The 14899-nt window shown below is 40.4% G+C and overlaps 1 protein-coding gene across 1 annotated transcript in view; it reads left to right on the top strand.

The window, feature by feature from the left end:
* LOC311111366 (mucin-5B-like) overlaps window positions 1-14899 on the top strand; it is a gene marked incomplete at both ends in the record, with an annotated part of 81298 nt that overhangs the window by 38876 nt on the left and 27523 nt on the right. Inside the window, 2 exons of the mRNA XM_084154083.1 lie at window positions 12857-13118; window positions 13403-13484. Coding sequence (XP_084010209.1) covers window positions 12857-13118; window positions 13403-13484 — 344 coding nt within the window. The remainder of the gene's footprint in view (window positions 1-12856; window positions 13119-13402; window positions 13485-14899) is intronic.

Genomic DNA, 14899 nt, shown 5'->3' with positions numbered 1-14899 from the left:
CAATACGGTGAAGTCGTCCTGTCCCCTTTGCAGAAAAGCATCCCCAAAGAATGATGTTTCCACCTCCATGCTTCACGGTTGGGATGGTGTTCTTGGGGTTGTACTCATCCTTCTTCTTCCTCCAAACACGGCGAGTGGAGTTTAGACCAAAAAGTTATATTTTTGTCTAATCAGACCACATGACCTTCTCCCATTCCTCCTCTGGATCATCCAGATGGTCATTGGCAAACTTCAGACGGGCCTGGACATGCGCTGGCTTGAGCAGGGGGACCTTGCGTGCGCTGCAGGATTTTAATCCATGACGGCGTAGTGTGTTACTAATGGTTTTCTTTGAGACTGTGGTCCCAGCTCTCTTCAGGTCATTGACCAGGTCCTGCCGTGTAGTTCTGGGCTGATCCCTCACCTTCCTCATGATCATTGATGCCCCACGAGGTGAGATCTTGCATGGAGCCCCAGACCGAGGGTGATTGACCGTCATCTTGAACTTCTTCCATTTTCTAATAATTGCGCCAACAGTTGTTGCCTTCTCACCAAGCTGCTTGCCTATTGTCCTGTAGCCCATCCCAGCCTTGTGCAGGTCTACAATGTTATCCCTGATGTCCTTACACAGCTCTCTGGTCTTGGCCATTGTGGAGAGGTTGGAGTCTGTTTGATTGAGTGTGTGGACAGGTGTCTTTTATACAGGTAATGAGCTCAAACAGGTGCAGTTAATACAGGTAATCAGTGGAGAACAGGAGGGCTTCTTAAAGAAAAACTAACAGGTCTGTGAGAGCCGGAATTCGTACTGGTTGGTAGGTGATCAAATACTTATGTCATGCAATAAAATGCAAATGAATTACTTAAAAATCATACAATGTGATTTTCTGGATTTTTGTTTTAGATTCCGTCTCTCACAGTTGAAGTGTACCTATGATAAAAATTACAGACCTCTACATGATTTGTAAGTAGGAAAACCTGCAAAATCGGCAGTGTATCAAATACTTGTTCTCCCCACTGTATATATATATATATATATATATATATATATATATATATATATATATATATATATATACATACAGTATTTGCGGGAAAAAATGAAATACAAATAACAAAAATATTTTAAAAAATTGATTAAACCACAAAGACCAGGGAGGTTTTCCAATGCCACGCAAAGAAGGGCACCTATTGGTAGATGGGTAAAAAACTAAACAAGCAGACAATGAAAATTTACATTTTTGTCATTTAGCAGACGCTCTTATCCAGAGCGACTTACAGTTAGTGAGTGCATACAATTTTCATACTGCCCCCCCCATGGGAATCAAACCCACAACCCTGGCGTTGCAAGCACCATGCTCTAACAACTGAGCTACAGGAGGCCCCAAATAGCCCTTTGATCATGGTGAAGTTATTAATTACACTTTGGATGGTGTATCAATACACCCAGTCACTACAAAGATACAGGCGTTATTCCTAACTCAGTTGCCGGAGAGGAAGGAAACTGCTGAGGGATTTCACCATGAGGCCAATTGTGACTTTAAAACAGTTACAACGTTTAATAGGTGTGATAGGGAAAAAATGAGGATCAATCAACAACATTGTAGTTACTCCACAATACTAACCTAATTGACAGAGTGAAAGGAAGGTAGCCTGTACAGAATAAAAATATTCCAAAACATGCATCCTGTTTGCAACAAGGCACTAAAGTAATACAGCTAAAAAAATGGCTAAGCAATGCACTTTCTGTCCTGAATACAAAGTGCAATGTTTGGGGCAAATCCAATACAACACGTTACTGAGTAGCATAGCGGTGGCTGAACCATATTATGGGTATGCTTGTAATTGTCAAGGACTGAGGAGTTTTTCAGGATAAAAAATAAACGGGATGGAGCTAAGCACAGTCAAAATCCTAGAGGAAAACCTGGTTCAGTCTGCTGGGAGATGAATTCACCTTTCAGCAGGACAATAACCTAAAACACAAGGCCAAATCTATGCTGGAGTTGCTTACCAAGAAGATAGTGAATGTTCCTGAGTGGCCAAGTTACAGTTTTGACTTAAATCTACTTGAATATCTATGGCAATACCTGAAAATGGTTTTCTAGCAATGATAAACAACCAGTTTGATAGAGGTGGAAGAATTTTGAAAAGAAAAATGAGCAAATGTTGCACAATCCAGGTGTGGAAAGCTCTTAGAGACTTACCCAAAAAGACTCACAGCTGTAATCGCTGCCAAATGTGATTCTAACATGTATTGACTCAGGGGGTTGAATTGACACTGTGTTAACAAACCTCCAAACGAGCTTCAACACCATACAACACTCCTTCTGTAGCCTCCAACTGCTCTTAAACACTAGTAAAACTAAATGCATGCTCTTCAACCGAACACTGCTTGCACCCGCCCACCCGACTAGAATCACTACTCTCGGCGGATCTGACCTAGAGTATGTGGACAACTACAAATACCTAGGTGTCTGGTTAGACTGTAAACTCTCCTTCCAGACTCACATTAAGCATCTCCAATAAAAAGTTAGATCTAGAATCGGCTTCCTATTTCGCAACAAAGCCTCCTTCACTCATGCTGCCAAACATGCCCTCGTAAAACTGACTATCCTACCGATCCTTGACTTCGGAGATGTCATTTACAAAATAGCCTCCAACACTCTACTCAGCAAATTGGATGTAGTCTATCACAGTGCCATCCGTTTTGTCACCAAAGCCCCATATACTACCCACCATAGTGACCTGTACGCTCTCGTTGGCTGGCCCTCACTACATATTCGTCGCCAAACCCACTGGCTCCAGGTCATCTATAAGTCACTGCTAGGCAAATCCCCGTCTTATCTTAGCTCACTGGTCACCATAGCAACACCCACCTGTAGTATGCGCTCCAGCAGGTATATCTCACTGGTCATCCCCAAAGCCAACACCTCCTTTGGCCGCCATTCCTTCCAGTTCTCTGCTGCCAATGACTGGAACGAACTGCAAAAATCTCTGAAGCTGGAGACTCTTATCTCCCTCACTAACTTTATGCATCAGTTGTCAGAGCAGCTTACCGATCACTGCACCTGTACACAGCCATTCTGAAATTAGCCCACCCAACTACCTCATCCCCATATTGTTATTTATTTTGCTAATTTGCACCCCAGTATCTCTATTTGCACTTCATATTTTGCACATCTATCATTCCAGTGTTAATACGAAACTGTAACTATTGCCTTACCTCTGTAACTTACTACATTCGCACACACTGTATATATATTTTCTGTTGTATTTTTGACTTTATGTTTTGTTTACCCCATATGTAACTCTGTGTTGTTGTTTTTATCGCACTGCTTTGCTTTATCTTGGCCAGGTCGCAGTTGTAAATGAGAACTGGCTTACCTGGTTAAATATAGGTAAAAAATAAATAAAAAAAGTCAAGATATATTAGTGTTTTATTTGTAATGTTTCTAAATTGCACACATTTCAAACCACAATAATTTGTTTTCCGTGTTCAACACAAACTACAATGTCCTATGTCAAACATCACTTGGTTGAAGGAGTTTATCATTGTTTGCTAATACTGTAACCTGATGTTGTCCCATTTGAGCTTGAGAGAGAAAATCCCAGCATGATGCAAATTCAACATATCAAGATAGAAATGGGTTCATATTTGACGCTCTATTTACAACATTAGACTGTTGTTGTACCGTACGTACGTAAATGCAGCCACATACACTTGAGGCAAAGAGGTTTCGACCCTCGTTACCTGAGGTCTCAGCCACATGACCATTGCCCTGACTTCTAGATTGCTCCAGGGGTGGGGGGTGAGATCTGTCTGTTGGTCGGTCTATCTGTCTGTCCATTTGTTACAACCTAGGTACATGTTATACTTTTAAAGCTAATGCTAGACTGTAGTTTTGGGTAAAGTGGTTGTATGCTAATATTAGCGTGAGAAAGACTAGCAGGTTTTTTTGAGGGCTTACCAATGTGTAACTTGGATGGCACCAATGAGTTGCAAATATTTGCAGAAGGGCTGACAAATATTGAGGTATGGATACCCAGCAGGGACTGTGTAATTGCATACGCAAGCAGAAGTATATGTTAAGTTCCTGTGTTTCACCACATAAGGTCTTTCCGTCCAGAACTTTATCCACAAATCTGAGTCACTGCTTCCTGACACTCCCTGCGGGCAGCCAAAATAAACACTTATTTTGGAAGCATCATAACATCACACCAAATGTACAGTATGTAGTTACCACACTTTGTTTAGTTATGGTTACATATTGTTTTGTCTGCTTGGTTACAATAAAGACATAGACTAACGCCCAGGTTTGTCTGGCTCTCAGTGACACGCAATGTACGCTGACAATCTCCTCCCAGAAAGAGATCCCCACTCCCCCCATGTAGTTCTAACCACAGACCTATGGGTTCTAACTGTAAAATGAAAAGTTCTGTGTGCAAAATATCAAAATATGTGGAGAGAGGGGCACATTGCTGATCAGGGTTTTCACTTAGAAAATGTTGTATTAGGCTGAATTTATACTCCCCTAGACATACTCAGTAGAGGCTTTGTGACATCACCATGCACCACACAGAGGGCTAGGTACAGAGATTTGGTGCATGCCGTAGGTTAAAGCTTTAAGTACTGGTGTCTTGCTACGGTGAACGTTTGTTGGAGTATAAACCCAGCCTTAGCTAGACATCATCTTCACTGGTATGGGCTTTGCATTTCCCCCTTGGACTAAATAGCCTTGTCACATATATGGACTGAGACATTTACAAATCAGGAAGGAGGAAGTGATGGTAATTTTTGGTAGGTATTGTTTGATGCATATATATTTCCTTCTTTTAAATGGAGTTGGGGATTATAAATCATTCACAAACCTATAGTTTATGGTTTAAAGAAATAAATACTTATCGCTCTGACGTTGCACCTTTACTTTTTCTGGGATTTTGCATCTTTGGGACCTTGTCTAAGTTACCAATGTTGTTTTTGACTTGAATAAGTCTAAAATAACATATACAGAGACATAAAAAACATTGAATCCCATGCAGTTATGTATGTACAGTCATGGTCAAAAGTTTTGAGAGTAATACAAATACTAATTTTCACAAAGTCTGCTGCCTCAGTTTTGATGATGGCAATTTGCATATAATCCAGAATTTCATGAAGAGTGATCAGATGAATTGCAATTAATTGCAAAGTCCCTCTTTGCCATGAAAATGAACTTAATTCCCAAAAAACATTTCCACTGCATTTCAGCCCTGCCACAAAAGGACCAGCTGTCATCATGTCAGTGATTCTCTCGTTAACACAGGTGAGAGCGTTGACGAGGACAAGGCTGGAGATCACTCTGTCATTCTGATTGAGTTAGAATAACAGACTGGAAGCTTTAAAAGGAGGGTGGTGCTTGAAATCATTGTTCTTCCTCTGTTAACCATGGTTACCTGCAAGGAAACACGTGCCGTCATCATTGCTTTGCACAAAAAGGGCTTCACAGGCAAGGATATTGCTGCTAGTAAGATTGCACCTAAATCAACAATTTATTGGATCATCAAGAACTTCAAGGAGAGAGGTTCAATTGTTGTGAAGAAGGTGTCAGGCCACCCAAGAAAGTCCAGCAAGCGCCAGGACCGTCTCCTAAAGTTGATTCAGCTGCGGGATCAGGGCACCACCAGTGCAGAGCTTGCTCAGGAATAGCAGCAGGCAGGTGTGAGTGCATCTGCACGCACAGTGAGGCGAATACTTTTGGAGGACGGCCTGGTGTCAAGAAGGGCAGCAAAGAAGCCACTTCTCTCCAGGAAAAACATCAGGGACAGACTGATATTTTGCAAAAGGTACAGGGATTGGACTGCTGAGGACTGGGGTAAAGTCATCCCCTTTCCGATTGTTTGGGGCATACGGAAAACACCTTGTCCGGAGAAGACAAGGTGAGCGCTACCATCAGTCCTGTGTCATGCCAACAGTAAAGCATCCTGAGACCATTCATGTGTGGGGTTGCTTCTCAGCCGAGGGAGTGGGCTCACTCACAATTTTTCCTAAGAACACAGCCATGAATAAAGAATGGTACCAACACATCCTCCGAGAACAGTTTGGTGATGACCAATGCCTTTTCCAGCATGATGAAGCACCTTGCCATTAGGCAAAAGTGATAACTAAGTGGCTCAGGGAACAAAACATCGACATTTTGGGTCCATGGCGAGGAAACTCCCCAGACCTTAATCCCATTGAGAACTTGTGGTCGATCCTCAAGAGGGGGGTGGACAAACAAAAACCCACAAATTCTGACAAACTCCAAGCATTGAGTATGCAAGAATGGGCTGCCGTCAGTCAGGATGTGGCCCAGAAGTTAATTGACAGCATGCCAGGGCGGATTGCAGAGGTCTTGAAAAAGAAGGGTCAACACTGCAAATATTGACTCTTTGCATAAACTTAATGTAATTGTCAATAAAAGCCTTTGACACTTATGGAATGCTTGTAATTATACTTCAGACAAAAATATCTCATAACACTGAAGCAGCGAACTTTGTGAAGACCAATACTTGTTGTCATTCTCAAAACTTTTGACCACGACTGTACACTCCCCATATTTATTTGGACAGTGAAGCTAAAAGGTTTAGCCGTATACTCCAGCATTTTGGATTTGAGATCAAATGTTTTATATGAGGCGACAGTACAGAATGTCACCATTTATCACCACTATAAATGAATTTATCAAAATTCTTACAACACCTTCTAATGGGGGGACTAGATACATAAAGTGCTTTCATTTCTAAACGGTAAAACAGATACAATATGTATGAAAATACCCTCAAATAAAAGGTGACATTCTACTGTCGCCTCATTTAAAACATTTCATCTCAGGTCCAAAATGCTGGAGTCTAGAGGCAAACTAAACACTTTAGCTTCACTGTCCAAATAAATACGAACAAAGTGGGGTGTATGTACAGCAGGATTGATTTCAGGTTTGATTTAATAGCTAAGTCCCTGTGAGACTGCCAAAGTGATACTCCTTTGCGCTGCACTTGATCAATTGTTGTTCTGATATCACTCATGCCTAAATGTAAGGCCTGCTGACCTCTCAGGGAGGTCCCTCATCTAATGATTAGTTTCAAATCATTCTATCAAATCAATGACATCAAATACAGCTTTATTACTTTTTAAATGGGCGTATATTCATGAGTGCCGGGATCCAGATCCTGTTCTTGAAAGCGTAATGCTGACTTATTTTGGCAGTGCAACCATTATTATGACCAGCCTACATATAAGTATAAGGAGTGGCAGTGAATGAAGTGGGAATGACCAATCAATGGCACATTTTTCAGGTGATTAATGAACTGTGGGATGATTAGATTGCCACACCTTTAATCCTTAGCCTACAATTTCCGCTTGCCCACAGAAATTGAATTAACATAATAAAAAAATACCCATCAAAATCCTTTTAAGTGAAGAGCTTAGGGCGTCAGTGCAGAGTCCCAATTTCTCTTGTCTTATATGGCTAGATGGGCTGACATTTCTTCCTGTTGGTTAAATTGATTTTTTTATATAATTTTAAGATGAATTGAAAGCTACAATACAGTACATACAGCAAGACATAAAGCAAGATAGGCTTTATTAAAGGGTAAATTCAGGATTTTACAACTTGTTGATAGATGATTCCTCATCCTAAAAGTAGTCTGTGGGCCAGGAGAAACTGTAATTCGTTCTCTAGACAGCCATTATAAATGTCAGCTAACTTTAGCCACTGGTAGCTAAACGTCTATGGAAGTTATGGGGGCATGTGCGCAGTTGTCAAAATGTCAAGTTAAACTGAAATAAACTTCATATTTGGTTTGATGTTACTAAAAGGTGAATAATTCATTTTTTAAAACATGCACATGTCAAGGACATCACGCTGCTTGATTAGCGAGTGCCACTTCCTCCTAATTTGGCTCACACCGAGGCTCAAACCCAGGACCTCTGCCTTGCTAGCACGCGTGACTGCCCTCCTATTTGACCGAGGTCTGGTATTTTTGTTGCTTCCTCTGACCCAACTACCTTTGATGTATGGTATATGTACAGTACTGGATATCTGTACCAATGACCCAACATTATTATTAAGTTCATTATTGACCATAGGGATATACGGCATAGAGCTCTCTGGTTGCTGTGTCCAGGTGTGAATGGCCCTTTGGTGTCTATTCTAGTGTGTAGTCTCCATAGCATAGCTCTGTGGGCAAATTACTAAAACCAATTATTTTGCAACATGTTATGGGAAATTATTCATTATTCTTATTGTGGCGTTAAACATGAATACTGGTATAATATACAAACTGATTTATTTGGTAACACTTTACTTTAAGGTAGGCTACACATATAAGCCACTTATTTGTAATTTATACAGTGGGGAGAACAAGTATTTGATACACTGCCGATTTTGCAGGTTTTCCTACTTACAAAGCATGTAGTCTGTAATTTTTATCATAGGTACACTTCAACTGTGAGAGACGGAATCTAAAACAAAAATCCAGAAAATCACATTGTATGATTTTTAAGTAATTAATTTGCATTTTATTGCATGACATAAGTATTTGATCACCTACCAACCAGTAAGAATTCCGGCTCTCACAGACCTGTTAGTTTTTCTTTAAGAAGCCCTCCTGTTCTCCACTCATTACCTGTATTAACTGCACCTGTTTGAACTCGTTACCTGTATAAAAGACACCCGTCCACACACTCAATCAAACAGACTCCAACCTCTCCACAATGGCCAAGACCAGAGAGCTGTGTAAGGACATCAGGGATAACATTGTAGACCTGCACAAGGCTGGGATGGGCTACAGGACAATAGGCAAGCAGCTTGGTGAGAAGGGAACAACTGTTGGTGCAATTATTAGAAAATTGAAGAAATTCAAGATGACGGTCAATCACCCTCGGTCTGGGGCTCCATGCAAGATCTCACCTCGTGGGGCATCAATGATCATGAGGAATGTGAGGGATCAGCCCAGAACTACACGGCAGGACCTGGTCAATGACCTGAAGAGAGCTGGGACCACAGTCTCAAAGAAAACCATTAGTAATACACTACGCCGTCATGGATTAAAATCCTGCAGCGCACGCAAGGTGCCCCTGCTCAAGCCAGCGCATGTCCAGGCCCGTCTGAAGTTTGCCAATGACCATCTGGATGATCCAAAGGAGGAATGGGAGAAGGTCATGTGGTCTGATGAGACAAAAATAGAGCTTTTTGGTCTAAACTCCACTCGCCGTGTTTGGAGGAAGAAGAAGGATGAGTACAACCCCAAGAACACCATCCCAACCGTGAAGCATGGAGGTGGAAACATCATTCTTTGTGGATGCTTTTCTGCAAAGGGGACAGGACGACTGCACCGTATTGAGGGGAGGATGGATGGGGCCATGTATCGCGAGATCTTGGCCAACAACCTCCTTCCCTCAGTAAGAGCATTGAAGATGGGTCGTGGCTGGGTCTTCCAGCATGACAACGACCCGAAACACACAGCCAGGGCAACTAAGGAGTGGCTCTGTAAGAAGCATCTCAAGGTCCTGGAGTGGCCTAGCCAGTCTCCAGACCTGAACCCAATAGAAAATCTTTGGAGGGAGCTGGAAGTCCGTATTGCCCAGCAACAGCCCCGAAACCTGAAGGATCTGGAGAAGGTCTGTATGGAGGAGTGGGCCAAAATCCCTGCTGCAATGTGTGCAAACCTGGTCAAGACCTACAGGAAACGTATGATCTCTGTAATTGCAAACAAAGGTTTCTGTACCAAATATTAAGTTCTGCTTTTCTGATGTATCAAATACTTATGTCACGCAAATGCAAATGAATTACTTAAAAATCATACAATGTGATTTTCTGGATTTTTGTTTTAGATTCCGTCTCTTACAGTTGAAGTGTACCTATGATAAAAATGACAGACCTCTACATGCTTTGTAAGTACGAAAACCTGCAAAATCGGCAGTGTATCAAATACTTGTTCTCCCCACTGTAAGTGTGTATATAAGTTGCTAAAAGGTCTTTATTGTGTCTTATTAGCCATATATTAGGGCTTGTTTAAGTGTTTTCCTATTCAAACATTATAAGTCATCTGTTAGCCATAATAAAGACATTATTATTTAATAAAGAGCAAGTTACACAAGAAACATACTCTTAGTAGCTGTCTCAATATGGAACTAATAAAGACAGTGTGTTATTTGCAGAAATAGCAGCAAGTGCTAATACATAGTTGCCTTTCATTTTTAAAGATACTTGCAGAGATATTGTCCAGAAATGACCTCATTGGCGACATCAAATACATATGGAGAGCATCACTATCCAAATTCACATGGAGAACTCAGTTGGTAGAGCATGGCGCTTGCAACGCCAGGGTTGTGGGTTCGATTCCCACGGGGGGCCAGTATGAAAAATGTATGCACTCACTGAAACTGTAAGTCGCTCTGGATAAGAGCGTCTGCTAAATGACTCAAATGTAAATGTAAAATGTACTAGTAGCAAGTGATAATACATGGTGGTCATTCTAATTTAAAGATACTATGGAAAGAAGTTTGGTTGCTAATTGTTATAAGCTACTTATGTACTGTACATGCTTATGAACTACACATTAGTGGCTAATATGTGTACCTAAATATAAAATGTTAACATTTATTTACTTTCAAGGATATAACTGTATGTTTAAATCACAAGATGGTATCAATATCCTTAATAGCCTTGTCAAAGACTATTAATCTTTCTAACCCTTGTGTGAAATTAATGAATAGCTCAGTGACAATTGCATTTTCTAATCTCAAGTCAAGTGATGCTTTTCAACAGGAACACAGCTTTCAACAATACATTATATAATTCACAGTTTTAATTATACAATAGTTTGACTACCCTGTTTGCAAGCTTTTAAATTATATCAAACTCAACCGGTTGTCTTTTCCAGTGACGAAGACATGGATGTCTCATTGTAGGGTGGGGTATGCAAAATGGGTCAACTGTGAGCACCTATATCTCCTAAATATTTTGGCATTCAGGTCCAAAAAGTTTGTTTCTGACTACTTCTATGATGGGCAAACATGTATAGACATTTTTGTTCAAGTTAGAAGGGGTGCAGTCAAAAAGTTATTGACATCAAATGGAACGACCCTTCTAGAAGAATATTGATATAAGGACATGAGATTGTGGAGCAACATTCCACAGCACCACAGAATCACATTGTGCATTACAACAATACTAATGGCATTTTGAAAACGTTTTGTGTTAATAAATCAATTCATTAGTAATGTAACCAAGGGTTTTCCTTCATATCGAGTCATGAGCAATATTTCCATTGTGTGTAAAAACTTTTTGTGATAAGAGAAACAATACGGAATTGTAGCCTCAGTGTAAGGACAAATAGAGTGAATCAGTAATCACTCTTGTCATAGGAACACACCTGCAGCGTGTTATGTTGGTCTATTGAATGAGTCATAAGAAGATAAACAAAACAAATAAACAGAAACACTTTATGACCTGTTTTGGTGTTTGTTCAGTCCATATACAGTATTTTTTATAAATAAATAAAATAAATCCAATAGATAATTAATGTAATAATAATGGTTATGGTCATTGTCAATGACAGTGTCTCCTGAATGAATGGTCAGGGCTATATCCTCCTGGGTTGTGGCTCATCTTAAGACTAGGTTGACACATATATTTGGTTTATTTTGATGGTCACGATAAATATTGGAACTTGGTCACAAGGTAAACAAATCTAGGAACCACTTGTTCATTACAACTTTTTCTGTGCAATGAGAAAATGGGGTTTAAACCTCTCATACTGGTATGAGAGGGCCATGAAATCCTTGGGACGGAGCCAACCCTTCTGCCACACCTTCACGTCCAGAAGAACCTAAGACCTTCCCTTCACTCAGGTGGTATAAAGCCAAGATCCAAGCTGAGTACCTTTCTCATACCACCTGTGTTCACTACCCAGAGGATCACCATGGGGACAACACAGACACCCACATGGGTATTAATATGGATGGCACTGGCGATTGGTTTGACTGCCTCTCAAAGTGGTAGGTAGAATCCATGATTTTGTTTTACATGAAACCTTGTATTTAGTGTTGACAGGGCTAAACTGTATGTTATTGTATGTCATAGCGCTCTCACAATAGCTCCAATGTTTATCTAATTGGACAGCCTAACAATGAGGGAAAATTTGCTCAAAGCTCAGTCCTGCCTTTATGTGCCTTTAAGCATGAGTTATGGTTGATGAATAGGTAAATGTAGGATTGGCAAGAGAACTACATAACAGAGCCTGAAATACACAGGATTCCACAATGATTTACAGCAAACGCTTCATGTAACTTATTAATATACACTTTGATTTCAGAGGATACATTAAAGGCCACAGTTAACATCATCCCCTCAATGTCAAGGATACCTGAGATTGCAGGTAAGCTTCATAATACATGTGCTATACAGATGTGTAAGCCCTGAGGATGATGACAGTGATTAACACTGCAGCCATACATATCCACAGACAATGGTGAAAGGACAATAACCATGATGGAGACAGTCATAGCAAGTAGTGCAACAGGTTTTGTGGATTAGCTGTTGTTGCAAAGCAAGAAGTAGCCTAGCTAATTCATTTATTGTTCAAGTTCATAAACTTGATAGAGATTAGAAGTACTTTGAAAGTCTTGGTTTTTTAGTTCATAAGTACTCGTTACACAATTTAAACATGGTGAGTGAGTGAAGACAATCTAGCAATCAACCAATGGACTCCTAGTTAAAAGCAAATCTAGATCCTACGAGGGACAAAAATGGGAAATATATCTGCTCCCTGTAGTCTTCTCATTTCTTTCTCTGTATCTAAAGATAAAACCTGCTGAATTTTATTCTATCATAGCTGAATTGGTTGTCGTTTTCCCCAGGAGTGAGTCCTATACATAATGGCCAGGTCTGCAGTACGTGGGGTAACTACCACTTCAAGACCTTTGACGGAGACATCTTTCAGCTCCCCTCCACCTGCAACCATGTTGTGACCTCACTGTGTAAAAGCAGTTATGAGGATTTCAACATCCAGATGAGGAGGCAGGTGGTGGACAACCAGCCCACCATTAGCAAGATCACCATGAAGCTGGATGGCACAGTGGTGGAGCTATCCAAGGGTTCTGTTGTTGTTAATGGGAATAAGTAAGTTCCTCCAGAATGTGTCATGTAGCTGTATTTCTCAATCAGTGCTCAGTGCTCAAGTAGTTGGATGTCATATTGGTCTCCCAGTGGCTTTGACTTAAAAGATGAGACCCCACCTTGTACTGTGTAACTATGCTCAAGCACACATTTACAGTGATAGAGATGAGAACGTTGTTTTAAAACTACCAATTAAAATGTCATAAAATGATGTCAATTGAGCTAATTGAAAATGGGTTGATCTAAGTTCTAGTTGAATCTAATGCTTTGTCTTCCTCTTCCTCCAGTGCCACCTTACCATTCAGCCAGTCTGGTGTTCTCATTGAAGAGACTCCCTCCTACATCAAGATCAAAGCAAAACTGGGATTGGTAGCCATATGGAACCAGGAGGATTCCTTCTTGGTAGTACAACAATTATGCATTTATGAATATTTCTGTTGTGGATGTCAGAGCTAGGTTTTTGCAGTGTGGTCAATGTCTGCATTTGATGGCCTGTGCTGTGGTGGGCACTTGGATGGACTGTGGGCACTTGGAATGACTGTGGGCACTTGGAATGATTGTGTTAACAGCAGTTTACATCATCTTAACAACTGTTAAGGTAGTCCTAATCTGTAGTTATTTTAAGGAATAGGTTGTCTCTGCTGTTAATGTTAGTTTTGTTAGAGTCTTTAGCCATTTTTGTCGAGTGTTGTGCGGTTATGGAGGTAATCTGTCGCCCTAAAACTTCTAATGATCTGCTATTTCAGGTGGAGATGGACATCAAATTCAGAAACAAGACCTGTGGTCTATGTGGAGATTTTAATGGAGTTCAGCAATTTGATGAGTTCTATAGACATGGTACATTTCACTGACGCTATCAACAAATCAACCTTAGCCTATTATTTGGAATACTGTTGGCATTCAACAATAACTGGGTTTATTTTTATGCCAAAGGAATGAAATTGTCCCCTGTCGACTTCGGAAACATCTGGAAATTGGATGGTCCAACTGAAAGCTGTACTGAAAACACACTGCCTTCAAATCAGAAATGCCCCAATGTGGTAGGTTAATCTTCATGGATTATGATAAAAATAGGGTTATTGGTAAGGCTGCTGTGTACTTAACAACATGTACAGTGGGGTCCAAAACTATTGACTCCCTTGATAAAGATGAGCAAAAATCACTGTATACTGCTACAGTATATTGTATGCTACAGTATACAATTGCTCAGAATTTTTTTTTTCTCTCCAAAAGGCAGGGTTTAAAATTCTTGATAGCCCTGTTTTCAATACCTTTCAATTCCTCACCTTGCGAGGATAACAGCACTGAGCTTTTTTCTAAAATGTTTTGTGAGTTGGAGAACACATTGTGAGGGATTTTCGACCATTCCTCCATACAGAATCCTTCCAAATCCTTGATATCCTTTGTCTGTGCTTATGTACTGCCCTCTTCAATTAAAACCACATATTTTCAATAGGTGTCAAGTTCAGGGACTGAGATGGCCAATGCAAAATGTTGATTTTGAGGTCAATTAAGTATTTATTTGTGGCTTTTGATGTGTGCATAGGGTTATTGTCTTGGTGGAAGATCAAAATATCCCCATAACATTAATAATCCACCCCCCAATCCAAGTGCCAATGTCGTTTAGCAAACTCAAGACGTTAACATTTGTTGGATGAAATTAAAATGGAATTCACTGGCCATTCACACCAATGGTGGGTTTGGCGTCGAAATGAGAATGCATGAGCAGAAAAGAACCCCATACTTACTGTAAAATATGATGGTGTATCTTTGATGTTATGGAG

Source organism: Coregonus lavaretus (genome assembly GCF_964263955.1).
Source record: "Coregonus lavaretus genome assembly, chromosome: 37".
Lineage (NCBI taxonomy): Eukaryota > Metazoa > Chordata > Actinopteri > Salmoniformes > Salmonidae > Coregonus > Coregonus lavaretus.
Note: the sequence above shows the minus strand (reverse complement) of the source record. Positions and strands in the feature narration are given on the sequence as shown.